General features: G+C 28.5%; 3 protein-coding genes across 3 annotated transcripts; 1 reads left to right on the top strand and 2 right to left on the bottom strand.

Annotated features, from left to right (window-relative positions):
* Positions 1–1,611: 1,611 nt before the first annotated feature.
* LOC108783082 (peptidyl-prolyl cis-trans isomerase, rhodopsin-specific isozyme) lies at positions 1,612–9,690 on the bottom strand. Its single transcript, XM_018551538.1, has 4 exons — positions 9,602–9,690; positions 2,239–2,443; positions 1,941–2,140; positions 1,612–1,755 (listed from the first exon to the last, which is right to left on the bottom strand). Exons 1-4 carry the CDS (start codon positions 9,653–9,655, stop codon positions 1,612–1,614), a joined length of 603 nt encoding a protein of 200 aa, XP_018407040.1. The 5' UTR covers positions 9,656–9,690.
* Positions 9,691–10,492: 802 nt separating this feature from the next.
* LOC108783064 (carboxypeptidase B) lies at positions 10,493–15,103 on the top strand. The gene is made up of 5 exons (XM_018551513.1): positions 10,493–10,733; positions 10,863–11,057; positions 13,765–13,898; positions 13,976–14,377; positions 14,694–15,103. Exons 1-5 carry the CDS (start codon positions 10,493–10,495, stop codon positions 15,054–15,056), a joined length of 1,335 nt encoding a protein of 444 aa, XP_018407015.1. The 3' UTR covers positions 15,057–15,103.
* Positions 15,104–15,816: 713 nt separating this feature from the next.
* On the bottom strand, positions 15,817–22,459 carry LOC108783096 (trypsin I-P38-like). Its single transcript, XM_018551558.1, has 6 exons — positions 22,397–22,459; positions 21,223–21,535; positions 19,817–20,139; positions 16,584–16,833; positions 16,146–16,458; positions 15,817–16,043 (listed from the first exon to the last, which is right to left on the bottom strand). The coding sequence occupies exons 1-6, from the start codon at positions 22,449–22,451 to the stop codon at positions 15,879–15,881; spliced, it is 1,419 nt and encodes a 472-aa protein (XP_018407060.1). The 5' UTR covers positions 22,452–22,459; the 3' UTR covers positions 15,817–15,878.
* Between the last annotated feature and the right edge of the window lie 5,005 nt (positions 22,460–27,464).

The following is a 27,464-nucleotide window of genomic DNA, read 5'->3' as shown; positions in this document are numbered from 1 at the left end:
CAGTCCAATTTTTGACGACGTTACGTCAAAGTACATAATTTAATTAATCAATAAGAGTAAAAGAATTTTACTAATTATAATTAACCAATCAAAAAAAATGCTTCGAAGCAGTGTAGTATCAAATAAATGGATCGCGTAGCCAAAGTGTATATAAGAGAAAATAGAAATATTCATAACTTTAACTTCATACATTGATAAAAAATTCAACTAATTAATAATTGTTGTGACAAATTATAATACCTTTCTCAGTAATTTCTACAAAGTTATACAAATGTATCAAATACAATTTTTAATTAAGAAAAAGAGATTCTTGTAGTTTTTATATGCTAAATCTGCCGAATTCCTAAATTAAAAAAAATACTCTAATACACCAAGTTTACGAAAAAAAATCGTTAAAATGCTCCAAAAATACACGATATTATCAAAAAATACATTGAACCTTACTTATTTCAGAAATTTATCGTGCTGGTAAAATTTATTTTTTAACATTCAAAATTTATTTAAAAAATCTTGTCTGATTCAAAGTTCAAACATTTGGATGTAAACTAGTGTAATTAAGAAATAATATATAGGGTTTTATAAGAAGGTCCGGTTATTTTGTATTGTTATATTTTGAATTTTATTTAATTTATATTACAAAGTAAATAAAGTAATTTTTTATGTTTATTATATTTCTATGTTTATGTCTAAATAACAATTTTAACAATGACATGATCTTTACAGAGATGGCGTCTGATATTCCTTTCTCCTCGTTCATTTTACGTAATAAGAAGCTAACCAAACTCCGTTGTGTATCAAATGTATACAAGTAATGTAACCTTCTTATATATAAGAACAATACATAATACAATTATACATAATTTTATATATGTATGTATAAAAAAATAAATATTAAATTTTTATATTTAATAAAGACGTAAATTTATTTTTTAAAACTGTCTTTCATATCAAGATTGTCATTTAGACATCCAATTGTTTCATCATATAATGAAAGATAGCAAGTATCGAGAAGCTAAATCCCAACGGTATGCAGGTCGCCTTAATCCACGCCCATGCACTGCAAATATGCATATTTTAATATTGCATTAATGAATTATGGATTTAGTCGTGTCATTAAAAAAGTTATTATGAAGATAAAAGTAAACATAAAGAAAATGCATAATATGTATACGTTAAAGAATAAATTCAAATCTACCTTCCGAGAGTATTAAAATTTTAACGTTTATTTTTTTCTATACTTATAAAGCAGTCTTTTTGTTTACAGAATCAAAGTACAAAACAATCAAGTATATAAATATTGTATATTGTTTTGAAAAGTAACATAAATTGTAAGTGTATGCAGCTCCAAGCCTATAAAGCTAACAAAGCATATAAAATATATAGCATATAAAATATTCGTATTTTTAATTTTACATCTACTAAAATGTTACTTAACTAATTAATTATTGTTACAACATTTACGCCTCTCAATTTATAAGGTGCAAATATTATTAACATACAGTCTTTAATTAATAAAAGAAAGTGCAACAACTTAATTAAGCCATGAAAAAGTCAGGGAAAAGAAACAAATGATTAATTTAATAATATTAAAGTCGCATCAATAATGTTAAATTACTCGTGAGGATTATCTGATACAGTAAATGGCTTCGTTGGAAGAATTCCGCTATCGTAAATTATTATAGGCACGAGTGGAAATTCATCTTTATCCGTTTTGGTTTGTTCAATCTTAAAGACTACTGCTTCGCCGCTAATCACCTATCACAGAAAAATTATTTAACGAAATTAATCAACAAAAAAGTGTGTTGAATCTATTAACTTAAAATGTATTAAGATATTAAGTAAAAAGAATTGTCCGACTGATTATTTTTCAAATATGTAAAACACAAACAGATAACAAATTAAGTATATTTTTTATATATAATTATATATTTTTTTATTACTTTTCCAAATGCTGTATAGTCATCATCTAGCCAAGGAGTTGGTATAGTAGTAATGAAAAATTGACAACCGTTTGTGTTCTTTCCTCTATTTGCCATGCTGATGATCAATGGTCCATGTTTTATCTCAAAAGTTTCATCGTCAAAAAATTTTCCATAAATACTAATGGAACCAGTACCATCGCGATTTTCAACATCGCCACCTGTAACATACCCATAATCACAAATTGAATTTATAATTTAATGTATGTAATAATAAATACATAAAAATAATTTTATATCAAAAAAATTGAAACGTAACCTTGAATCATAAATCTCTTTGCTACGCGATGGAAATTGGTTCCTGCATATTTTTTTCCATCTATTCCAGTTGTTGCAAGAGTGATAAAGTTTTTCACCGTTTTTGGTGCAATATCGCCGAACAGACCAATAACAATCCTGCCAACTGGATGATTATCAATCATGATATCAAAATATACTTGATCAGTAACTTTAAACGTTTCTGCCTGAAATATGCACTATTGCAAAGTATAATCTTTAATAAGCATGTTATAACTAGCTTATTGTAGTAACAAAGGAATTTACAATATATAGTAGGGGAGAGTGGTCTAAACCGGACCTATTTGCAGTTATTGTTCTCTACAAGGCGTAAATAAAGTCAGATCATAAAACCAATGGTGCCTTTCGAAAAATCATTTAATTTCCTTCACTTTTTGCTTCAAATCATTGACGTATCTCTTACCTGTGTCGAACTATAATGGAAAATGTAAAAATGCATTTTTCGGTCCGATTTGGACACAGGTTCTTTCGAACTATTGGAACAAATTTTATAATAAACCGCAAAAGTAATCACAAAACTCTTGATATTTTTGAATTCTACATTCTTTAATTATTTTAAGTCAATTACCGTTCAAATTTTTAACATCTTTTAAATAATGATTTACAAGCATCTTCTTTTTTAAAATATTTTCGCATGATAGCTGAAAATACATATTTATGTCTATTCTATGAACGTTATGACAAAGTACTGCCAAACTGCTGTCACATGTTCGATGTCTTATAAGGACTTTACATTATAAATAGCACGTAAATCTGCTTAACCGTATTTAATTAAATTAAAAAGGTCCGATTTGGGACACAGTCCGATTTAGGACATTCTCCCCTATACTAATTTTTTTAATAGAACTTACAAGGAAATTACATTCTTATCAAAGTGATCTTTTCAAACATCTATAAAAATGCGTAAAAATATTATAAAGAAATTGTATTATAGTTAATGTTTCAAAATACGATAAATATAGATAGTACAATATGTAGAATTTATAGTTATAAAAAATGTTACATTTAATTAAAATTACATACATTGGGATCACATGGCGTTAAAGTACAAGATGGCATTATTTAAACAGTTATGAACAAGTGTGCAGTTTACTATTTAGTAATGCTGTTAAGAAAAACATTGATAAATAAGTAATTCTAGTACCATCATATTCTAGCCCGCACATTGAAATTCATAATGGAAAGTTGATGTTACTACGTTATTACGTTGCTAATTATTGCAAAGTATAAAGATTTTTGTCTATCTAAATTACTAAATTAGTTTATGTTGAAATTGAAAACGCTTTCTTGTACGAGCGTTATTTCGTTCCATAGTTTTCGCAGAACAAGGTGTAATATTTAATTAAATTAAAAAGCATGTACTTAAAATGGAAATAGCATTTTGTATTTATTAAATAGTTTTTGGAAAACCATTTTTATTTTATACTTGAAGAAAATTACATCTACACTGAAAAAAATAATGTAGTATCAACAATATTAACTAAAAATAATTTTGTTACTTTAACAACACCATTAATGAAACAAATCAATATTTACCCTAATAGAAAAAATGTGTCAAAAGTTGTCCGAAAAATATAAAAAATGATAAATTCAGACATTCTTACCGAATTTGATGAAAAGTATCTAATTTTGTCTGTAATGATGTTTAATCACAGTAAATTTCCTCACAACCAAGGAATAAAATCTGATATTAATTCCATCTAACAGAACATATTACAATAAATGGAAATAAATAAGTAATTAAAGAAAAATAAGAGAAAGAAATGAATAGTATGCCAAAAGTAAGAAAATTTAGGTTAATTTTGAAAATAGATTTATTATAATTGCATATTTTACCGGGAGTGAGGAGGCTCACTATGTTCACAATGATACCATATTGTAAACATTATTCTCAATATTCAAAAACCGGTCTTTAGAACATTTAGGCCAATCAGTGTCAGACACATTGAGTCACTTTAATTGTTTGACGGTATTAAATTGAAAATACCGAAAATATACAAATATCAATTCAATACCGAATCTGTTTTAATACATTTCAACAATTTTCTAAATTTTCGGAGAAATTTCGAATGAATTCGGACACATTTGGACAACATTTGGAACAATTTCGTACAAATTTCTCAACCAAAAAATATGCTTTTGTTTTAATAAAATTTTATTTGTTTCATTAATACTGTTGTTAAATCAACAAGCAGTGTTGGAACAAATACCGTTTGAAAGTATCTAGATATAGAATATAGATATAAGTATTGTGTAGGAAAAGTATTTAGATATATGTATAAATATAGATACATTTTTTACAATTACCTAGGTATAGATATACATATAAATAAAAAGTATCTGAAAATTTGGATATTTTTTAGATACTTTCAACAAAAAAAGAAAACATAGGAGAAAATAAGAAAACAGAAAGTAATAAGCAATGTAAATTAAATATCACATTTCATTTGTTTATTTTAACATATTAAAAAATATCTCGATATTTAAAAAATGTCTCGATAATGTGAAAATATAGAGACTACAAAATATAACTTTACAATGCTGTACATTACAAAACAATTTAAAGGAAGATCTACATAATATTACAAATATTTTTAAGTTTTTCTATTTCTCACGTTTTCTTAAAATTAATAAAGTTTCAAATATTGTGTCGAACAATCGATTTCTTTTTGGAATTAAAATTTAGCCACCTGAACTGTGTATGAACAGCCTTTCAACAGGTGCTGAGGACGGCAGAATAGTATTATATACTGTCTATTCAAATATTTTTGAATTAGATTATAATTAAGTAACGAATCAACAGTCTTGCTCTTATCTTCAAAGTAGCGTAAATATTCCATTTGTACAACGTTTTGTTTTTCTATTGAATTATTTGTATTGAAATTCTTGATGAAAAAGATATGAAAAAAATTTTCATCATCATTACTCGTTGAAGAGTTCCTCTCCTTATTTGTGCCTACTTTCCATCGGTACAACTTTGCACATTCGTATAAAAATAAAATTTTTACTAATTGTAAGTGTAATCATCATCGCTACTATTCAACATCTCAATTTAAATTTTGGATGTGAAACCGTTATCAAGATATAAGGTTTAGATTTACTGTTGTTCAAGTCCAAAATATACCACCAAAAATTTCAAAATATTATTAAATAATTATTCTAAATACGCGAATAAATACAGCTAATTTTGTTGTCAAATTTTGTATAAAACATTTTTTTATATCTCAAATAGTTTTCGAAATATAACAGAAAAAGCTGAAAACTTTTGTACACGTAAGGAATTATTTCACCTTTTCAATGCATTTTTTTTGGCCGCAACTGATCTTTTCTAAATTCATTTCTTTATGTAAGCTACAAGTTCACAAAGTTCCATCAAAATCAAAATTTGACATCTCGAGAGGTTGCCTTATTAGTGAATTTATAGTATTTTTAATTTGAAGTGAGGTAGGAATTACGTAGCCTAAATAGCAAAATTCATTCTGCAGGAAATCTAAAGACTTTGCGATCAATCTCATTACTGTGACATATTCAACTAGAAACTCAATTTCAGTGCTTTTTAATTTAGGTTTCTGGAGTTTCTCGCAAATTGCTGATAGATGATCTCTTAATAATAGTACTCTGTCAATATTATCATAGAACGAATTCCAATTTTACATGCATATGTACCATATATATATCTACGAAACTAATAAATCATAAAATTAATAGTACGTTATCAATTTCTTAATTTTAATTAATCTTACATAAATTTTTAGTAATTTTTAAATATAGTTTTAACCGTAAGAATATCGGTCTTTAAGTATATTAGTGCATAGGAACTAGTACTGTATTGCTAACTTCTGAGCTGATTTAATGTGCCTTCCAACAAGCGACACAGATACGGTGTAAGGCACATTGTACCATTACGTCCTCATTGTTCGTCAATGTTTAAACAAGAATGAGATGATTACTGTGTTGTACTGTGTCGCTTGTTGGCAGGCACGGCGACAGTATTTGTCTTCTTCTTCTTCAATAAATGGCACTTGATCAGAACTAGGTCGAAACAGCCAGTAACGAAAAATGCCGCACAAGACGTGAGTAACGTAAAGTCTTTTTAAAAAAATGACGCAATAACCCGCGAAAATGGTGAGAATCGCACGAACACCGGGCGTCTGCGTCCACGACGTCGCGTCGTCATGGTCACGCCGCTAATACGCGCGTCAGGACGAATAAACGGGACATCCAAAATCGCGGGACCGCTAGGCGGATTTTGAATAATCGCAAGGCATAGTCAAAGTCGGCAACACTTTTCAAAAATATAACAGAAACAAGCACCCGACAAAGACGCGTCCGTCCAAGACGGGTGATGCAACAAGACTCGACAGCATTTGTGCATAAATACATTGTATCTATGTATCTAAAACTTAAAAGATACCGTATCAAAAAATAACTAGATACAAATATAGGTATCTCCGCCTATAAATATCTAGATAATTCACTTAGGTACAGCTAAAATATCTATTATATTGTATCTAGATACTTTTACCTAGATACGTTCCAACATTGTCAATAAGATTATTTTTAATTAAGGTAAAGATGTTAAAACATCACTTGTTTTTAGTATATATACATTTAACTATTTGTAAAATACGTAAATGGTTTTTCCAAGTGTTCACAAGTGTTCGACAGCGACATTGACGGTGAAGGCTCCGTTTGCTTACAAATTGATTGTCTACAGCACCATTTGCCTACATATTTACTGACAGCTTGTTTGCGCACAAAATTATTGTCTACGATTACTATCACGCATAAATATAAAATTAAGAGGAAAAGACGTATGTACACACGACACTATTGCGCACAAACTTCATTAGACACATAATATTATTATCTACAGATCGATTGCAAGCACTTTTGCGTACAAATCTAAAATTAAGATTAAATTATATAAAAAAATAATTTGTGTTTTTAAGCAGAAAATAGTGCTTATAAGCATTCGATCTGTAAGTAATAATTAAACATCGGATTCTTATATAATTTCATATTTTTTAGGAAGCAGGTTGGACAATATTATAATATCAAAATAGAAATTTGTCTTATTGCAAAAGGATTTTAAAAATGCATATTGTTTTGTGTATATTGTGCATATTTGCATATTTGTGCATGCTACAAAAATATCTGCATAAAAAATCCGATATTTAGTAATAATACATGTGTGCAAACGTGTCTTCGTATCTATTATATCTTAATTATACAATATACATATTATATTTATGCGCAAAAATGTTTGTAGGCAATCGATCTGTAGACAATAATATTATAGGTGTGTAATGCAGTTTGTGCGCAACAGTGTCGTGTGTGCAAGTATATATTTTTCTCATTTATGCAATATAGTGCATGTAGGCAATAGAGTTTGCAGACAATTGTTATGCGCAAATAAACTATCGGCAAATGTGATGTAGGTAAACGGAGTCCTTTATTATTGACGTATAAGAGAAATCAAGTTTCGTAATTGGCCAAAACACAGAGAGAGTTTATTCTATAACCAATCTTAAAATTGACACACTGCTCTACTCCAAGACTAATACAAAATTATCAAAATATTGATTATTTTCTAGAATTTTAAATAATAAACGTGTGTATGTGTTTAAATTAAACAATAATATTTAAATATTAAATCTTATCGGACCGTACATTTGAAAAACACAACTAATAAGAAATTGCCTTCAACGGTTGAGCTGGATCTTAGGTGCTATTATAACCCCGGATCTACAATAGATTTTTAAGCCTTATGTCATAAGAAATGGACGAATTACAGTCAATTATTCTCCTCGTATTTGACTGTAATTGGTCAATTTCTTACGGCTTAAGGCTTAAAACAACTATTGTAGATCTGGACTAATTCCGTGTAAATTTATATATTACGTATGCAGTCTCTTTTTTTAATGTTTAGATGAAACAAATTAGATAATATGACGCCGCGTTTATTTCTTACAATAAATTAATATGACGGTTTTTTTATTAAATATGAGAAAGGCTACAAGCTAAAATCAATAGATGTAATGTTCGTAAATAAAAGTAAAGGTAATATAAACATAGTTAAATACATACAAAGGTTTCAACTCCTATCGGGTGATTATCAATGTTAGACATATCCTAATTTAGACGATTAAGTGTAAAAACAATAAAATATAATGCGAGATCTACAATAGAAATGGTAGCAGTAGTAGAAAATTAAGCCGTAGAAATTTAACCAATCACAGTCGAATGTGAAAAGAATACTATAACTATGATTGATCAATTTTCTACGACTTAAGACCCTACGATCACTACGACTTCTATTGTAAACCCCGCATAAAAGAATTACAGACGTAATTATTATAATTTATTAACCATTATTTAACATTATCTAAGATGTGTGGAAGATATTAACTTTTATTTTTTCAATAATACATTTTATTTTATACATAAATTAAATTTAATTGTAATGCAAAAAGTTGCGATTACATTTCGATATTGTTATTTTTTTAAATATTTATAAAAATGTTAAATGTATGTTGCAAATCCTGTTAATATTATTTGAAATGTGCTTTGAATATTGTAAGAGCTTAAAACTAACACAAAAGTATCAAGTAACAGAATAGAACTTTCCTTTCTATTAATTTAATTATATTTGCAAGAGCACATCTATGTAGTTGCATGTAGGGTTGCATTCAAGGCAACATACACATTTACAGAAGAATTATTTGTGTGTAGAGCTTATGATAGATGCGTATGTTTATGTATGCACATATGTATCGAAGAGATCAAAGAAACCTTACAACATATAAAGGTAATACATAGACACGTTCGTCTGACCTATTACTGTTTCATCTATAATATTTTTATTTTCACTGTATATAAAAAAATAATTCCGAACTTCAAGTTAATTAATTTATTGTAAAATAACATTCAAGTTATTATATTATTATGTTAATATATGTTAATATATGTTAATATATAACGGATATAGAATCTTCATTGTAGGATTTATAAAATTATACCTTTTTGATCAAAATTTACCAAATAAATATCCATCATAAGAATTCAACGCGGACGAACATAATATTTTACTATAAATTAAATTCCTTTTTTATGAGAATTCATTATCACTGTAAACAATTAATATTAGAAGTCATCGGAAATTGATATCAAATATACAAATGAAAGAAGAAAGAGGTATTCTTTTAATGCAACAAAACAATTAATTTCTATACCAAACGTTGAATTAACGGTATCAAAAAAATGCAGTTACGGTTAGGGAAGATATAATCAAAATCGTCTTAAATACGCAAAGCAAACGGTACCTTAATGGTCGAGGTAATAGCCATGAGAATAATGATCGTCAATAAGCACTTCATACTTTTACGATTTTGTCCCAAATAATGTCTTCAGGTGATACAGATATTATAGTACTACTTTTTTTTATTAATTGTAATCACGACGTAGCGGTGCAAGAACGATGCAAGAAGTATGTGCAGAAGCCGCGTGTCTGCCCGCGATTTGTACCGTCGTCGTCAAGAGTCGCGTCGGCGCGGTGTCCTAAATTAAATAAAGTAGTTGTGCAATTGTGCATCAATGGGTCTGTTACAATAAAGGCGTCTTATAAGTTACATTACAACTAAACGCTTAAGAGGCTAAAATTATTTTAAGCGTTTAGTTAGTTATCATTACAGTCAAAAAAATTGCAACATTGTTATCACATTGTTATAAAAAGTAACTGTAAAAGTGTGTAACTGTTGGAATTATTCTCTAAATTTCTACTATGTTTTTTAAGGAAAATAAAGTAATTCCAAATAAAATTAATTCCAAATATTTTATAATCCAGAATATAAGATTTTATCCTGCAATTTTTAATTGTTGATTTGATGTTATTGTGAAAATATAGCTTTATACATATAAACATGTCTACAACCGACGCGTGATTCGACCATGTAATGAAATACATTAAATCAAAAGAAGACTGTTTAGATTCATTATATATATTCTTTTATGAATAAAAGTACATATACACACGAGAGTGTCTAACTCAAAAGTATTCGTTAACAGTGCATTTTTATTTTAATATGAATTTGTTACGGTTGGATTCGGCAAACTCCGGATCTTCGATCGAGTAATTCCGTTACTCCCGATCTGCAATCGTGTCGCGTATTATAAAAGCTGGGTATATTTTGCTCTTAAGAACAGTTTCAGCTAAAATGAGGAACAGTGGAAGAGATCACATAAAATTGGTGGCGTTGATAACGATAACAATCGTTGTCTTCGTTGATGCTACCGTAAATCTTAAAACAGACGAATCTATAGCTTATGAGAGAACGGCTAAAGAAGATTTCAAAGAAGTTTTCAGTAAAAAAGTTTATTACGTTGGCGACCAAGTGTGGAGAATCTACAAGCATAACGATTCAGTAAATGATTTGGTGGAGCAACACGATCAACACGGTTGTAGATAATAAATAAAATTTATATTAATTGTAATATTTTATTGTGTTTCAAAATGGATGTACATTATTAAAAGTTTTACAAGATCAACAGCTATAAACAAAATCTAACAGTTTTTTTTTTACATAGCATACTTAATATGGTCGAACCAACCAATGGCTATCGATATTTTCGTTCGAAGCCAGATGCTTTATGACGTCGATTCGTTATTAAACAATTGCAGAATAAAATATGATGTTCTGATCAAAGATGTGCAAAAAGCGATTGATGACGGGAATGTTCGACTTACAACCACAATGCAAGCAGAACTTGAAGGACGCAAAGGTTTTTATTACAATGCATTAAACTTTATCATTTTTTTAATTGCTATATCATGAAATTATTCAGCAATATAATCGCAGGGAAGATAAAACATTCTTCAAAGATAAATAGTAATAACAATACTATTAATATTTACATATAATAACATTTATTGATATATTCACGCATTGTTTGAATGCTTTTAATAATAATTATTATTAAGTGGTCACACTTCTCATCAAATTATCACAGCTTATTGTTTATGCTTCACAATTAGTCGCTCTTCATCATTTTTCTACACTTTTTGACAATCTCATTAATAATGAAAAAGAAGCAATCAATCTTTACAGTTATCTTATTTCACTGATTCATAAAATTTTCAGAAAATTACTATCATTTGATTGGTAATTATTATTAAGAACTTAAATACTTCGTATCACAAGTCATCGTTGCTTATTGTGTGTGTTTATGCTTCATAATTAATATTACTCTCAATTTATTATTTTTATTCATTTTTTAACAATTTCATTAATAATAGAAAAGAAGCAATAATTAGTCTTTGTAATTTGTTTCTCATTGATATTTGTAAAGTCATGGAAGAAATTATTGTTTGATTAGTCATGTAGCAAAAGCAGCTAATTAAAATAAATTAATAATTTATTCAAATATATACACTCAAAAGTGAGTTATTGCTAATGACAGATAGTTGTTAATTTTTAATTGGATTACGTAATTTAAATAGTTTCTCTTTACTTAATTTATTATTTATTTAAAATTGCAAATTAAATAATTAAAATAAATTTAAAATTCCATTGTTCTAATTAAATATTCTTAATTGTGTCGTAATTAAACTAAATTGTTATAGTATTTGTAACAATTAGGACATTATGTAAAAAAATACAGTGAACATTATAACCAAAAAACTATAAGAATACTTATTAATAATAACTATATCAGTATAAAACAAAAATAAAGTTGAAGGACTCAGACCCTTTATGTAATAAAGAGATTTAATTCAAAACATAATAAAGACGGTTACATTACATACGTTTTGATATCGATCGGGTCATTTTCATGTTACATTAATTATTACAATTGTATTTTGTAACGGAAAAATTATTGGAAAGTATAATTTCCAAACTATAAGTTATATAACAATGTGAAAATTGTTTAGTGTAGATTAGTAATATATTTTGAAAATTGTGCCATTTTATGTAATACATGTATGTGTTAAATATGTGTAAGTTATTGTTAAAATCGTAAACTGGAATACACATATTCCAAACAGGAAAGTTAATACATTAATTAAGGTAAATGTACCGATTATTGGACAGTTAAGGAATTGCACGACGAAATCATTTATTTAAACTTTAGAAACATTAAAATTTTAGTTTATTACACATGCTTAGTAAGAATGGATGTTTTCTGAAACTAAATCCATTATCAAATATGTTATTTGTGTTTATTATAAATTGTATTTAGTCATAAATATAATATCATTCAAATGTCCTAATTATTGGACAAAAAATGTGACGTGTCTCTGTGTCCATAAAAGTATGACCCAATTATTAGACAAATAATAAGCAATTTTCTTATTATAGAAGAGAATCGCATTTTACTTACTTATCAATCAAGATTGTTCAAAAAAGTTTATCGAAATTGTAATTAGTGAAGTTTTATATAAAGTTTTATATGTAATATATACAAAATATGTTTGCAGTAAACAGGTACGCTAATGTCCAATAATTGATACACGCATATATGTCAATGTCCTAATAAATGGACAATTGTCCATAAACGAAATTTTTTTTACAAAAGTATCATTTTTAATATGAAAAAATTATATAATACTTAATTTCTAAATAATATGAAAAATTGCTTAAAAATTCATTTAGAGTAACACATATCATCAAAAGCTTAATATTTAAAATTGTCACAATTTGTCCAACAATTGGGTCGTGTCCACGAACTGGTACATTTACCTTAATGACTTCAAATTATTATTCATTTTCAAAGAAAAACAGTTTAAAATGAATCGAGGTTGTTGACCTTGTGTGAATCCCACTTAGTAACCCGGTTTCGCTTCAATGCTGATTAACATTAACAGTTATACTTTACTTGTAAGGCGTGTGTTAAACACACACGTAGTCTTCGCACGTATAGGCGTTCAGCGACGTTTCATCGTTTTCTGCGATCGTTTGCATAGTCGGTCGATCTGATCTCGATGCCGTTATCCAAAGCGGATTCGATGAGATTCGGTTTTCGTGCAAGAAATTATTACATCTGTAAACAGTATTGAAAAAATCGAAAAGTCGCTGAAACGCGAATTAAACTATAGGAATAAATATGAGTATTTGGGAATTTTTATAATAAGTGCACCGCTTTCGTCATCGAGTATTCAGTAATTTTTTAGCTCGTTACGCTTGGTGGCAGGGAGTCAGACGTAGATATCCACGTCCTCGTCCTCTTCGTTATCCTGTTAGTGTATATGGTGGGGGTGCTCCGTGGCATTTTAGGGGTGAGCTTTCTTTAGACGCGCTTAATCCGTTTCGTCGATTCAGAATGATATATCAAATGTATAGTATAATATAATGAGAATTGAGAAAAGTATTTTGTAAGATGAAAATGCCTGCGTTTTGTGTTGAGCTGAATCTACGAAGCGGTTGCTATACAAGCTCACGAAGGCACGGAACGTGCAATCTCTGAATAATCTTGAAGATATATCCATCAGGTCATCGAATGGAATGGACCAGCTACCATGAAATAAATGACATATATAACTACTTGGATTATCTCGCGAACACGTATCCCGATGTTTGCTCCGTTCAGCACATCGGTAATTCCATCGAAGGACAGCCCCTTGTGGTAACCATCTAATCTATTTTAATACTGATAAAAAAATTTGATGTTTAAGGTCTTAATAGTTTTATAAATATTAAAAGGTTCTAAGAATTAGTAACGGTAAGAACAAGAATGCACCTGCGATATGGATCGATGGTGGTATACATGCCAGAGAATGGATCTCACCTGCAGCTGTGACTTATATCATCGATTATCTGGTAGAAAATAGCGACGTTTCAGGAACAGACTATTACATTCTGCCAGTTATCAATCCAGATGGCTACAGATATACTTTTAAATACGATCGTTTATGGAGAAAAAATAGAAGGAAAGGCGTTGTATGCTCAGGTGTAGACTTAAATAGGAACTTTGGTTATCGCTGGGGTGGAAAAGGAACTAGCAAAGATATGTGTCATGAAACGTACCCAGGATCTAAACCATTTTCAGAGCCAGAAACTAAAGCAATTCAAAATTTCTTCGAAAACAGTTTAGCAAATTTCAAGGTTAGTTAAAATATTTTGCATAAAAATCCACGAGTTTGTATTTACTTGGCATTAATGATTTTATTTTTTTTAAATGCATCAATTATAGCAATGCTATCAACAACTATTTTTAACTTAATATCGTGAACATAATAATAGTTAGATCATACGGATTTTTTTTAAATTCAAAATATTTTACAAATATATATGTGTATATATTATAATAATAACATTTTATATCAATCAATCCACGGACAATTTAATCTCAGAAATTAAGTTTATAAATTATAAATATTCCATTCATGTCACTGCACTATTCCATTAAATTTTCTTACAGGCATATGTATCATTTCATTCATATGGTCAATATATTCTCTATCCATGGGGATATGATCAATGTTTGCCGCCTGATTATCGAGATCTTAACGCGGTAGGGCTTGAAGCAGCTAGATATATGAAGTATGAAGGAGGCAATAATACCGTGTACACCGTCGGCAATAGCGCGATATTGTTGTACCCTGCTGCTGGTGGCTCTGATGACTGGGCTAAGGCTTTAGCCAAGATCAAATATACATACACGATTGAACTGCGAGACACTGGCAGACACGGCTTTCTACTTCCACCGCAATATATCATTCCAACAGCCAAGGAAGCACTGGCCGCAATAAAAGTAATCACGAGTGCTATCAGTCGTAAATGAATTGTTAAATATACATTTGTAAAATATATTTGATTGGAGCATTTGACTAGGAAAATGAGTTTTTCAACTATTTGCCTTGCTACTATATTTTATATACTGTATAAAAGTCTAAAGAAGTCTTTAATTTTTAACATTCGGATTAGTGCATGGTTATTCAAAACTATTTTTTGTGATATTCTATAAATGTATTCTTATTTAATCATAATATAATAATATTATCAATCAATGGCATAAAATCTGAAAATAATTCTTTACAGTGCAATAGTTTGGTATCTATCGCATTTAAATTTACGTATTAAAAGGTATAAATTGAAAATATATGTAATTAATTTATTTTGCATGTATATTGCATATACATTTTGTGAAGCTATACCTCATGCTTTTCCGCATAAGTTTAATAATAATTTCAGTTTGACATTTGCAACGTTAAATTTATTTTTGTAATAATTATATGATTATTCTATTATTAACTATTAGATTCAAGAATAGCTTTTGTTTCATGTAAGTATATTAATTACTTAGAATAGGTATTATATAAGATGTATTAGCCAGTGCCACTGCGACAAGTATATATTTATAAGATAATTTATGTATGGCTATTATTTGTCGAATAAAATTAAAACACGAATAGTTATCATAGTTTTCTTCATTTGATCAAATTTATTACTATTTAGTTTTCTACTATATGTAGATTGGAATAAGAGACATTATTTACTTATATAAGATCATTATTTACTTAAGCTACATGTTTATTTTTCGTCGAATAATATACAATAATTCGTCATTCAGTATACATTTGATACATTGTCAATATTGCTACTATTAATAATTACCGGTTTTCTGTGTGATCCAATTATTGAAACTGGATACCTTGGTGTATACGGATGGTGCACCGGCAGTGCCACATGGGAAAATACCCCAAGATACAATTCCAGTGAGTAACGGTTTTTGTCCATTACATGAAATTAATGGGCCACCAGAATCGCCCTGAAAGTGTATTAAAAACTCAACATTAAATAATTAATAGACTATAACAAAGCTATTACCATTCACTGAATTTATTATCTGGCGAACGTGTCTGGTACTTACGCTGCATGCGGAAGTTGCTTTATTCGATGGCCCAGTACAGATATTGGTTTTGTGAACAGGAGAAGGAGAAGATCCTGTCAGACTACTGACGGCTTCGTCGCAAGTTGTGCGATCGATGTACTCCATCTGAACTTGTTGAAGTTTATCTGGCATTCTGGGAAAAATGCTAGTTGAGGTGGATCCCCATCCACAAAGCCATGCCTTTCCAGTTGGTTCACTTTCTGGCGGTGCTAATTCAATTGCTTGTACGTCCTTCGTTAATTTCAATGGAGCAGCAAGCTTAAGCAGAGCAATGTCATATGGCCCAACACCACTAAAAAGTATAAGATCGTATAAAATATGACGTATAATTACAAAATTATATATTCATTAATAAGAAATAGATATTAATTAGTATATAAATTACGAGTCCTTATTGCTGTTTAATATTTGACTTACCCTTGATAATTTTCATGTACATAAACTTCTATTACTTGGACCGTCTGTTCGGAAGCTTCATTAAGTCGAATGTTGTATTTTCCAGCCTTAACGCAAAGAAGGTTCAAAGAAGAAACTGCCTGAGCACAGTGTGCAGCTGTTATGACCCATTCTTTGTTCAAGATAGATCCGGCGCAAAAGTGCCGAGAATTCATTTGAAGGGAAACTATAAATGGGTAACCTCCTATTGGTGCATCTTCACCTCCGACTACTTGAGGCAGAATCGGGCGAGAAAAATATGGCAAAATTGGCGGCATCTGAAGCCCGACTCGGGGCTTTTCTAAAATTTGAATTAATATTTGTGTAACTATGTATATTTGTGACAGGAATAATTGATAATAAGAGCATCTGAAATAGCTTCTCATGAAATAAGGTTAGATGTTAGTTTTATTTAAACTCCTTGCACAGTTTATTTTTCCTTTTTTTTCTCCAACGTGAAAATAAAGAGGAATAATAAAGAAGTTCAACTAAAAAATGCAGACCGTAAAAGAATTTGTAATAATAAATAAAAATTAAATCTCTCTTTTGTTATTTGCTTCATAATTCTTGAACTGATAATTTAATTATTATTTGTTTAACAAATTTAAGATTGTCTAATAAAAAAGTTTCTTTATGTATTATTTTAACGTAAATTTTTTAGATACGACATTTAATACAATAAAAAAAAATATATATATATACACCGAAAAAATTGACTTACCAGTGACTGCCACTGCTAGAAAAGCAAAAAGCACGACTACTTTGGGAAACATTTTGCTGTTTGATGTTAATCCAATGAATTGGCTGCATTTTATATTGGTTAAGTGCACTTGCATCATAAGATATCAGTAACGATAATGCGATAATTCATTGTAATCTATAAAAATTCATGATACGTTTACGATAAGAAAAATCATATTGTGTGCTGAAATTCTCTTTGTTACTTGAGGTGTATTGACATAAATATTGAATTAGGTGGTATGTGTGTGTGATGTAGCTGATTTAAATAAAACAAATCTTCTAATTTGTCACATTTACAGAATATTGCAATACAAAACGTTTTCTACAAAAATTAGATATGCTGAAAAAAATGTATTATAAAAACTGAAAGTTCCATAAAGGGACCAAATATATTATACATATTTTATATATAAAGTTTAATTTATTTAATTTGCAGTTAGATCAAATCTCCATTAGAACAATGTTTTAGGTGAAATTTCTGTATTTGCATATTTATGTATATTTAAACATATATTTATATATATAATGTTTAAGCATATCTATATAAAAGTTTTCCGAGATTTATTCTTTTTTAGATAAAAGTGCCTATGCGGAAATCAAACAAAGCTATTCAAATAAAATTATGTTAAAATAATAGATGTAAAACTATAATAGATATAGGTATTTTAAATAAAAGATGCTCTAATTATTCTGATATAATTTTGAAATAAATTAATTCAAGAGAAACAACAATAATTATAAAAATATCAACTTTCTTTCTATTTGTGTGCATGCCACCTTTGATTCCATACATTTTAAATTATTGTCTTAATGTGCTACGTAAATATAAAGTTTATTTAAATACCGAGGCCTTATTAATAATATTCTTCGCAATAATTGGTATATGTGAAGTAATAAACGTTATGGACACTTGCGCGTAAAGTAAGATATCCGGGTTCGATTCCCGACCGAGGTAATATTTTTCGCAATAAGAAGAATTATTTCCAGATTTAGTATTTTCAGATCTTAATATAGTTTAACATCGATATAAAATGCCAAAAAGAGCATCAATTAATTATTAAATTGTTAATCAATTTAATTCGTGTACTATGGTAGTTTATTAGAGTTGCGTTTTAATACCGACAATTGTTCGGCGCGCAGTTTGGAAGGACTACACATATTAGTATATCAATTCACGCAAAATTACATATATAAGTATCTAAAATCCAAGCTAGACTGTTATAGGCTTCGTATTCGTATTAGTTACGTTCTTACATTGACGGTCTTTAGATTTGAATATTGTTTATTTAAATAGCCATAAAACATTTTTTTAGTTTTTTTTTAAGTTATAAATTTATGATTGATCGTGTTATTGTTAACAGATCATATATATGATCTGTAATCAATCTGTATATGATCAATCATAATCCCTCAATAAAGATATGAAAGGAATGCGGAAAAATTGACAATCTGATACACAATATGAAAGAATAAATAAATTTATTTATAATCAAGATTAAAATCTAGCTGTGATAAAAATAAATTTCAGATTTAAAGTGCAATCCCAATAAAGAGTTTATATCGAAAATAAAGTAATTACGGAGTATATCTTTAAATAACGGTCATCAATAATTAATACTTATTTCTACGTTTTAAATATATTTTTTAATTACATATATTTTTCTATATACATATGTATATATGTATGTATGAACTATTTGAGGATTATTATTTATCGAAAATGCAATTATAAACTGAAATTGGCATAGAATTACAAATTAAATTGACTGTCAATTTTAATTGCCTTATTCGACAGTCTTTTATTTATTTGTGTTAGGTTATATAAATAACCTAATTTAATGGTTTATTTAACACATATCATTTGAAAAAGATAATGTTCTTTTTTATTTGAGATAAAACTGAAGTTAATTATAGGTATTAGTTAATTATTTGACGTCTTTTCAATTAATTTCTGAATGATCATTAAAATAGATATAGGTATTTTAAAAAAATTTGTTATTGTTATCTATTAAATAAAATTAATAAAATAAATGAGAATAACAATGTCTTTTGTCACAAATGTTTATCTCATAAAATTCATGTTTAGTTTTTGTATAATATTATGTAGGATAGGAAGAAAAAGAACATTAATTTCAATTTATGCTGGATATTTATTTTACACGTTAAATAATATGTAATAATTCGTTATTCAGTATTATACATTCATACATCGTCAATATTGCCATCGTCAATTTTTGATGTTCTGTTCAATCCAAGAAATGAAATGGGATACCTTAGCGTATACGGATGGTGCGTTTGGACTACCACATGGTACAATACCCCAAGATACAATTCCCTGAATCACTGGTTTTCCTCCTTCATTCGAGATAAGTGGACCACCGGAATCACCCTAAAAATATATTAAAAACAATATATTAAATTGCTACATTAATAGAGAATAACAAAGTTATTATTATTAACTGAATTTACTGAACGTCTGGCACTTACGTTGCATGCGGAAAGTGGTATCTGCGCTGGCGAAGTGCAAATATTGGTTTCATCAACAGGAGAAGGAGATCCCAGAAGTTTAGTCATGGCTTTGTCGCAAGCTACGTAATCGAGGAATTGCATCTGAACATGTTGAAGTGTAGATGGCATTATTGGAGAATTAGTAGTCGAGGTAGAGCCCCATCCACTAAGCCATGCCACTCCAGTTGGTTCACTGTTTGCTTGTGGTAATGCGATAGCCTGTACGTCATTGTTCAATTTCAATGGGGATGCAAGCTTAAGCAAAGCAATGTCATTCGGGCCAACATCACTAAAAATTAGAAAATATATATTTCAATACACACACACACACACACACACACACTAAAAAAAATATTTCAGCTAACGTGTTAAACTATAAAGACGGTTGTAGTATTACTGAAAGAATAGTATTAATCTACAGAATTAATTGAATACACGTGTATATGACAATATAAATGATAAAATATAATTTGTATATCATTACTTATTTCAGATGTAGCTTTCTAATATCATATTATACTTCCAATATTAGATATATTTTTCTAATATTTTAACCAGTAAACCTACCCAAGTATGACACTCCGATTTTAATGAGTTTTTAATATGTTGTTGTCCATACAAAAATAAGGAACACGTATTTTTTTATACGTGCTCATACGTACTTTTAAGGGGTGAAACACTCTTTTGAAAAAATCGGTTTTTCTCTTTCTAAACGAATATCTTCGAAACAATAAGAGGTAGAAAAAATTTCTAGAATAAAAATTGAATGGATTTAAGAGTACTTTAGAAATGTAATTAAAAAAATTAGTTTTTATAAATAAATATTATTATAAATAAATTTAAAAAAAATATTATTTAATTATAGGTTTTTAATTATAGTTTTAAAGTACTCTTAAAACCATTCAATTTTCAATGTAAAATTTTTTTCTATCTCTTATAGTTTTGAAGATGTTCGCTTCGAAAGAGAAAAAACCGATTTTTTTCAAAGAGGTGTTTTTCACCACTTAAAAGTGCGTATGGTAACGTATAAAAAAATACGCTTATATTTATTTGGAGAACAACGTACTAAAAACTTAAAATCGGAGTGTCACACTTGAGTGGGTTTAATTATAAGAAATCATTACTGATCACACGATATTGATATCAATAATGCGACATTACATTGTCAATAGTAGTTTCCTTCATTGTACATTTATTTTACAAATAGTACTACTGTTCGGTATTGATGCAAGAGCTATTATGTTCAAGATTATCTCTATATGTACAATTAAAAATAAGTTATAAACATAATATTAATTAGAAATAAAACAGATATTACTTAAATATAAATAAATTTAATTGTTCGTGTATTTACTGCTAACGTTCTGCTTACCCTCTATATTTGGAATGTACGATCGCTTTCGACACTCGGACTGCCTGTTCGGTAGTCTCTTTTGTGTTAAGATTGAACTTTCCAGCCTTGACGGTAATAAGACCTGCAATAGGAACGGCACCTACACAATGCCCTGCAGTTACAACATATCTTTCGTTCAAAATGGATCCGCCGCAAAAGTGTTGGGACAAAAATTGAAGGGAAACTATAAATTTGTATTGTCCAGTTGGTGCTGTGGAACCTCCAACCACACGAGTCTCAAAATTACGAATATGAGGCAGCTGAACACGTGGCATATTGTGGCCGATTCGCACTACAATTTAAATTAATAGTGTTTAAGAAAACATTTATGGAAGATGTCGATCATAGCACATCAAAATTATATCTTTATAAAATATTATTTTAGAAAAAAATTTTTAATTAGAAACAAAACTTTGCTATTTGCTCTGTAATTTTTACAACAATATACAATAAACAAACTAGAAGAAGGAAGCCATTAACGGTCAAAGCTGGATCACAGTGCTTATTATAATTGTGTGAATTTTAAATACTGCGTATATAGTTCCCCCCCGCGACGCTGATAGATTTTCAGCATTGACGCATACATATTCACTACCGCAGTAATATCAGTTAAATGGACAAGCAATCTTACAATCTGATGCTTATAGCATCTTATTGGATCTTAATAATATGTTGAAAGACATATATTAAAATTTTTTTAACGATGTAATATCAAAGTAATGATTAATTAAATTAAACCCTATGAAAAGTAAGATTTGCGAAGAATATCACAAGTTGGCGTTTCGTCCCGGTTTCCATTACTTGACTCATCAGTAAGGTATTGGGAAACCTATGTACCTTAGACGCCGGTGTAAGTTATTAAATCGAGATTCTATATAAAGAGATATACGCGTGTCTCAGCACTTGTGAGAATTTACGAATATCGATAGACCGTTAATGGCTTCCTTCTTCTAGTTTGTTTATTGTTCATCAATTGTACGGTCATAAAATAAGATATAATATACAATAATTTAGTTATTACTTATTTAATAAATTTAAAACTTTTTTATTAATAGGAGAAATTTTTTTGTAGTATTTTAGTGACTATTCTTTAAGCAAAACTGTGTACAAGCTGTACGTAAATTATATGTATAAATCGAGAAAATTGACTTACTATCAGCGATCGCCATGGCTAGGAAAGCAAAGGACACGATAGCTTTGGAATACATTTTGCTGTTTGATGACAATCCCGTAAATTGGCAGCATTTTATACTTGTTTTGTCAGGCGCATCTGTACGCTGACAAGCCATTATTATCTACAACAATTAATTATAACTTTTTTATGATACGAAAAATTGTATTCCAGATGGTACTTCTTTATAACTTGACGTATATTAATTAATATAAATATTGAACTATACGACATAACACAGATGATTTATACCTATACAAAACAATGCTATTAGTCGTATATATTGTGCATCCCCATAACAATACTTTATAGTAGAAAATTGCTTCTATAAAATTAGGTATACTGATATAAAATACGTAAGTACATGAATTTACAGTATTTATAAAGGATGAAAAAGTATTATTATCTCCATTTAATATTTAAAATTTAATTTATTTAGGCATTAAACTTAATTAATTGTTGTTACAGAAATAATGCCCATTATTAAAAATAAAGATATCTAAATAAAACACATGTAATGTTATAAAATGAGTATAGAAATTAATAAGGAATAATCTGATAATGATTTAACTTTAAAGTAAACAAATTTTTTAAAAGAGTCATAAAATAAATTACACATAAGACGAGACCATAACAGTAATATTTTATTAACGAATTCATTTTTTTATGTTTCATTCGCATTAACATTGTTTAACAGCATTTTAAACTGATTGAAAATATAATTGTATAGAAAATTTATTTTAATAAGTTGTAAAGTTATAATATTCTTCAATTAATTAAGTAATTACAAATTCTATTGCTGGTATGTACAATAAGAAATAAACAATGAACGTAATAAACAACAGATAAAAATGTGTTACCTTTTCATGAGATTAATGTATGGCAAGAATTATCCTAAAAGTGTATTAAAAACTCAATACACTAAATTGCTCTATTAATAGGCAGTAACAAATCTAATGTCATTTATTAAATTTACATAACACTAATTATAAGATACATGCGAGGATTTCATAGTTCAATTGCTCAATACAGGTATTCGTTTTATGAATTGGAAAAAGAGAAGATCCTGTCGATTGATGACATTGTCGCAAAAAGTACAATTAATGTATTACATCTAAACTTGCTAAATTAGAATAAGTGATAGTAATAAAGATAAGCATATATGAGTATTAAAGAGTAAAAGTATTAATATAAAGATTTATAAATTTATTAGATATAAGTTTAGTATAGAGAAAAATTTGCTATATAGAGATCAATTCAGAATTTTAGTACTGATTTCAATATTAAAATTGCTTATTAAATAGTGTAATTTTTAAATATAATACTTTACATAATCAAAATGTAACAAAAAAGTATTATATATAAAAAGTAACTATAATGATATCGTATTATTTTTATACAGTTTCTAATCCTGAACTTAATTTAAGAATTAATGTAAGATAATTAATTGTTAAAAAGTCCAATGCAAATTTATGAACAAAATAATTGTTTGAAGACAAATTCCCAAATAAAGTCTTCAATGAAGGTATTGTAAATAAGATTTATTACGATAGATTACAATTTCCATTTTAAAATAAAATAAAATTCCACATACACAGATAACTAAATAAACGCGGTAAAAACTTAAAATAAATATTATAATCATTTAAATAAAGTAATACAAAAACATTAAATTTTTCACATTCTCAATCGAAAAGTAGCTTTCTGGATGTGGATTTTTGACGTCTCTTCAACTATTCATTTCTCACTGAGCATTGAAACTATACGTATATTTCAGAAAATAAAGATTATCATCTGTTAAATACAAAATAAGAATGACAATGTCTTTGGTCACGAATGTCTTGTTTATCCAATAAAATTTCTGTTTAACTTTTGTGTTATGTGGGGAGAGGGGAGATAGGAATAAAAGAACATTACTTCAAATTTATGATGGATATTTATTTTGTATTAAGTAATACGTAATGAACGATTCAGTATTATACATTTATAAGTCATCAATATTGCCATCGTTAACAAATTATTAATTACTATTTTTCTGCGAAGTCCAATTATTGAAACTGGATACCCTAGCGTATACGGATGGCGTTTGAAGTAATATATGATATAAAATCTCAATTCTAGTTAGTACCGATTTTTCTTCATACGAGGTTAGTAAACCACCGTAATCAAAAAGTATATTAAAAATGGTACATGAAATTGCTATATTAATTGCCAATATTGCTACAATCCACATTGGGCCAGAGGACATAAATAAGTGGCAAAAAATAAAAAGGTCCTAAAATTCGGCTGCAATTGCACATTTGGTTTGGGGGGGGGGGGGGTTGGAGTGGCTGAAACCGAAACTGTGATAAAATTGCAAAACCCAAAATGGCGGATTCAATATGACGAATAATATTTTGAAAATGTTTGAAATGTTTGTAATTGAATAAAAAATTATTGAATTTTTATGAAACTTTTGATTTTGGAGATTCTACCAATTTGTTATTAAAATTAAAGTGCTTTTATGAAATTTGTTGCCAGGTCAGATCAGGGTCTGTTTAAAATTCCTGAAATTGCGGTGTAAGCAATACAAGGGACACAAGTCTGCTGAAAAGGAATATAATACGCGTACACATACGCTGTGGCACAAGCCGCTCAAACATCTTTCTTCAATATAAAAATGCGCAAAAAGGCGCAACTTTGTCTTGAAGAATATATTCTAAGGAACACATCCGTGTAAATTAAAGCTGAATATCTAGTGGAACGCCGGGGAACGATGAATCGAAAAATGGGCAACATTGAAAATCGCTGAAAAATGAAAAAAAATGATGGAAAATAATAATATATACGGGTTTTTCGGAGATTATATACGTTTGATTTAGATTTAAATTACATTTATAATTACGGTAAAACCATAGAGAAATTGATATGATACAGAATTATAAATCTACTCTGCCTTTTTGAAAAAAAATAGTTCATTTCAGTTGAACAGAATCTTGACATACTTTTCTTTCCCAGCATCGCATTGTTCAAGTAAATGCTTCTATACTTTGGTAAATACTTCTTTTATATGTTGTTATTAAGGACACATATTTACTTTTTGTCCATTTCAAAGTGAGTTTTTTGCCTCTTCCTAGTCTCCCCTGGCCCACAGTGCAATCATTCATTGAATTTTCTTAATATCTGGCACATATGTTGTCTTCGGGAATTGGTTTGTTCAATGATTTTGTGCATAAATTAGTTTCATGAATAGAAGAAGGAGAGGGCCCCGTTAGATCACTGACAACTTTGTCGCAACTTTTTCACAGATTTTAAATTATCATTACTTTAATATTAAATTTTAATATATGTCTTTCAACATATTATTAAGATCTAATAAGATGCTATAAGCATCGAAATTTGTTAGATTGATTGTCAATTTAACTAAAGTGATATTACCGCGGTAGTTATTTGGAGTTGCGTTGTAAAGTCAGAAAAAATTTTCGGCACGCGATTAAAGGAACTATATACGCGGTATATAAAATTCACACATAATGATAATAAGCATCGAGATCTAGCTTTGACAGAGATAGGCTTAGCTTTGTGCTTCCTTCTTTCTTGTTAATTGTTTAACAATTGTATGGTCGTATAAATATAAAATTAAGATTCTATTATTTGATAAGTATATATATATCTATATATACATATATATATGTAGGTATATATAATGATACATCAATGCATATAATACGTGAAACAGAATGCAACCTATACCTATTTGACACATACGTTGCATACAGGAATTTGTTTGTTCAATGACCCAATGCAAATATTGGTTTCATCAACACTAGAACGAGAAGTTCGCATCAGTTTACTCAGGTCCTTGTCGCAAGTTATGCGATCGACGTACACCATCTGAACATGTTGAAATTTAGTTGGCATTATTGGAACATTAGTAGTCGAGATACAGCCCTATCCACTGAGCCAAGCCCCGCCAGTTGGTTCACTGTTTGCTTGTTTTAATACGATAGCTCGTACGTTATCGTTCAATTTCAATGTAGATTTAAACTTAAGAACAGCAATGTCATATGGGGCAACTTCACTTAAAATTTGAAAATATATATTCCAGTTATATACAAAATTTTATTGTGTGCTGAAACTCTCTTTGTTACTTGAGGTGTATTGATATAAGTATTGAATTAGGTGGTATGTGTGTGTGATGCAGCTGATTTAAATAAAACAAATTTTCTAATTTGTCACATTTACAAAATATTGCAATACAAAACGTTTTCTATAAAATTAGATATGCTGAAAAAAATGTATTATAAAAACTGAAAGTTCCATACAGGGACCAAATATATTGTCCATATTTTATATTTAAAGTTTAATTTATTTAATTTGCAGTTAGATCAAATCTCCATTAGAACAAATGTTTTAGGTGAAATTTTTATATTTGCATATTTATGTATATTAAACATATATTTATATATATATAATATTTAAGCATACCTATATAAGTTTTCCGAGATTTATTCTTTTTTAGATAAAAGTGCCTATGCGGAAATCAAACAAAGCTATTCAAATAAAATTATGATAAAATAATAGATTATTAAAATAATAGATTATTAAAATAATAGATTATTAAAATAATAGATTATTAAAATAATAGATATAAAACTATAATAGATATAGGTATTTTAAATAAAAGATGCTCTAATTATTCTGATAATAATAATAATTTTGAAATAAATTTTAATTCAAGAGAAACAACAATAATTATAAAAATATCAACTTTCTTTCCATTTGTGTGTATGCCACTTTTGTTTCCATACATTTTAAATTATTATCTTAATGTGCTACGTAAATATAAAGTTTATTTAAATACCAAGGCCTTATTAATAATATTCTTCGCAATAATTGGTACATGTGAAGTAAGAAACGTTATTGACACTTGCGCGTAAAGTAAGATATCCGGGTTCGATTCCCGGCCGAGGTAATATTTTTCGCAATAAGAAGAATTATTTCCAGATTTAGTATTTTCAGATCTTAATTATATAGTTTAACATCGATATAAAATGCCAAAAAGAGCATC

This window comes from Cyphomyrmex costatus, unplaced genomic scaffold (assembly GCF_001594065.2).
Source record: "Cyphomyrmex costatus isolate MS0001 unplaced genomic scaffold, Ccosl1.0 scaffold141, whole genome shotgun sequence".
NCBI classification, from domain to species: Eukaryota; Metazoa; Arthropoda; class Insecta; order Hymenoptera; family Formicidae; genus Cyphomyrmex; species Cyphomyrmex costatus.
This window is presented reverse-complemented; position numbering and strand designations above follow the sequence as displayed.

Excerpts from the sequence above, each read along its gene's own strand:
- LOC108783096 (XM_018551558.1), bottom strand. The coding sequence starts at position 22,451 with ATGTATTCCAAAGCTATCGTGTCCTTTGCTTTCCTAGCCATGGCGATC. Across the intron at positions 20,140-21,222 it reads GTACATTCCAAATATAGAGG|TGATGTTGGCCCGAATGACA; the intron begins GTAAGCAGAACG and ends TCTAATTTTTAG. Across the intron at positions 16,044-16,145 it reads AAGCAACTTCCGCATGCAGC|GGCGATTCTGGTGGCCCATT; the intron begins GTAAGTACCAGA and ends ATACACTTTCAG.
- LOC108783064 (XM_018551513.1), top strand. The coding sequence starts at position 10,493 with ATGAGGAACAGTGGAAGAGATCACATAAAATTGGTGGCGTTGATAACG. Across the intron at positions 11,058-13,764 it reads AGAACTTGAAGGACGCAAAG|GTCATCGAATGGAATGGACC; the intron begins GTTTTTATTACA and ends TATATCCATCAG. Across the intron at positions 14,378-14,693 it reads ACAGTTTAGCAAATTTCAAG|GCATATGTATCATTTCATTC; the intron begins GTTAGTTAAAAT and ends ATTTTCTTACAG.
- LOC108783082 (XM_018551538.1), bottom strand. The coding sequence starts at position 9,655 with ATGAAGTGCTTATTGACGATCATTATTCTCATGGCTATTACCTCGACC. Across the intron at positions 2,444-9,601 it reads CTATTACCTCGACCATTAAG|GCAGAAACGTTTAAAGTTAC; the intron begins GTACCGTTTGCT and ends TGCATATTTCAG. Across the intron at positions 1,756-1,940 it reads ACTATACAGCATTTGGAAAA|GTGATTAGCGGCGAAGCAGT; the intron begins GTAATAAAAAAA and ends TTTCTGTGATAG.